Source organism: Haplochromis burtoni, unplaced genomic scaffold (assembly GCF_018398535.1).
Source record: "Haplochromis burtoni strain Fernald_Lab_line unplaced genomic scaffold, NCSU_Asbu1 Contig_753, whole genome shotgun sequence".
Lineage (NCBI taxonomy): Eukaryota > Metazoa > Chordata > Actinopteri > Cichliformes > Cichlidae > Haplochromis > Haplochromis burtoni.
Window position 1 is genome coordinate 138,728 of NW_024583114.1, and position 2,462 is coordinate 141,189.

A 2,462-nucleotide genomic window follows, 5' to 3' on the forward strand; every position below is an offset into this window, starting at 1 on the left:
CTTGGTTCAACTTGGTTCAAGCCACAGCCACTGGCACTATCTGGAAGGTCAAAATGGGACACGCCCCCTACGGTGGTGGAGAATGACCAAGCTAAGATCGCATCCAGCTGGTCTGTGCGTTTCTGCAGCTCAATATACAAACCAGCCCGTTTACCATTCGGCGTTCCCTCCTCCCCTCTCATAAAGGATGCTCCAGTGTCTCCTCCGCTAAAGGAAGCAATAAAGGAAGCACCGAGGTTCCTTCCTTTAGGGTTTGGAACAGCTGTGGCCTCCACACAGATCACAGGTCACGTCTGTCAGCGAGTAACCTCACGAAAACGGAAAGCACCCACAGACTTTATGATGGAGTGTTTCAGACCTCAAACTAAACGCACGCAGTTCAAACAGGATGGACTTTTATTGTGAAAGTCCGGGTTCATCAGTCAATCAATCAACCTGATCAATCACAAACAAACCAAACGCTGAAAACTAATCAGCTGACCTCTGAGAAGCATCCTGTCTCCTCCCACTGAGCAGTGACATCGCAAACACCTGTTAAACACACTCACCTGGCGTCCCCCGGCAGGTCGAACATGGTGCGGTCCAGGCTGAAGCCTGACGGCGTCTGAGCGGGGGTCAGAGGGGGTTGGTACAGTCCAGCAGGGGGGGAGCCAGGCTGAGAGTGAGACAGCCTGAGGACAGACTGACAGGTGAGACACACAGGTGTGAGTGACTGTCGTAAAAACAACGAACAATGTTCTAACATTAAAGATTCATTTTATATCCCGGCGGGTTTCCTCAGTGATGTCATGATGATGTCACATGTTGCTCTGACGTCACTGCTGCACGTACATGTTTTTATTATTCCAATGACCTGATCAACAATCAGCTCGATCAGCTGCAGCTGGAAGCCCCGCTGTGACATCATAAGCACCTGACGCCCTAGCCCCACCTGTGTTAGCAGCTGCACCGCCCCCTAGTGTGTCAAGGGTGAAACTGCAGAGCAGAACAGGTGCTGCTAACTCAGCTACGTCGCAAACAAGCAGGCGTGCAGCTAACAGCCTCCACCTGTGCAGAGATCACGCCTGAGTCAGGCAGTAGGACACGTATGTGTGCGTGTATACTTGTCTAAATGTCTTTGTGGGAACCAAATGCTTCACAAAGGAGCAGGGATATGGCTGCTGATTGGTGGGTTTTCTCTTTATATTTGAACATAAAGCCCACTGTGGTTGTGCTTTGGAGTTAAATGAGGTTCTGGTCAGGCCCGGGTTAGTCCAGATTAGGTCTGGTCAGGCCCGGGTTAGTCCAGATTAGGTCTGGTCAGGCCCGGGTTAGTCCAGATTAGGTCGTTTCTGAGGGTTAGGGTAAGAGGCTAACAAAAATATTATGTCAGATTGATGTCCTCACTAAGGCATGAAAACGAGTGTCTGTGTGTGTGTTTACCCGTCCTGAGGCGTCCACATCCAGCCGCAGAGGAGTTGGGGCGAAGCGTGGGCGGGGTGAAGGTGGTGGAGGGGTGGAGCCTAAGCCCTGCTCGACCACAAGGCGCGACTCCTTGTGGTCGAGCAGCCGGACATTAGCTGGCGTCTGGTGCGTGGGTGAAGGCGGGCCGCTGTGCAGCACGTGCTGAGCCAGCATATGGGTGTTGTCCTGAGAGTGGACTCCACCCCGCTCGCTTTCCCGGCCAATCATCTCCAGGGACTCCAAGGAGTGGGCGTGCCTCATGCTGTCCATTACCCGCCTGAACCCCGGGCCTTCCTGCCGCTCTGTGAACTCTGTGCACATCCATCGCCCGCGACGATACGATTCCCCCCGGCCTCCGCCGCCGGCTCCGCTCACTAGTCTCACCACCCTGAACCTGGAGGAAGACCCCGCCCCCTGCCCGCCATCGAGGGAGACTCACCTCTGAGTCACGCTGGTGATCTGAAAGCCACTCCTCTTTTTACCACCACTCATTCTCACGCACACACTCCACAGGCTCACTGACACACAGCAGAGTACACCAGTTAATGTGGTTTATGGGGACATTTCAGAGACACACTTAAAAAATTAAACACAATTAAGAATAAACATGGATTTTTGATCTACAGAGGAGGAGCTTAGGGGTCAAAGTTCAGCTTTAACCACAGTCCAGTGTGAAGACACCTGACAGGTACGCCTCCTGACATTCACTGCTGTTTATGTCCAAACAGGACACACTGAGCATGTGCACGTGTGTTGATCCGCATCCTGGGGACGTAGCCTCACAATAAACACAGGTGGTCTACATCAGTGGACTAAGTCGTCAGATGCACAGACCTCTGGTACGTCCACATAAAGCACAAAAACTAACACACACAATACACTCGAAGTCCTCAGAGAAGCATGTACACACCCAGGTCCCCGTAGAGCACAAAAACCAACACAGTGTGTGGAGGCAGAGGTCCGAGTTAAAGCAGTAACGTGTCTCACCCCTCGTGCAGTCTGTCTGTCCAGAAGAGTGC

General features: G+C 52.7%; 1 protein-coding gene across 1 annotated transcript in view; it reads right to left on the reverse strand.

Annotated features, from left to right (window-relative positions):
* Positions 1–1,872, reverse strand: part of LOC102295367 (TSC22 domain family protein 4) — a 29,046-nt gene extending 27,174 nt beyond the window's left edge. Inside the window, exons 1-2 of the mRNA XM_014330261.2 lie at positions 1,423–1,872; positions 549–682 (exon numbers count right to left, since the gene is read on the reverse strand). Coding sequence (XP_014185747.2) covers positions 549–682; positions 1,423–1,764 — 476 coding nt within the window. The 5' untranslated portion in view covers positions 1,765–1,872. The remainder of the gene's footprint in view (positions 1–548; positions 683–1,422) is intronic.
* Positions 1,873–2,462: the final 590 nt, after the last annotated feature.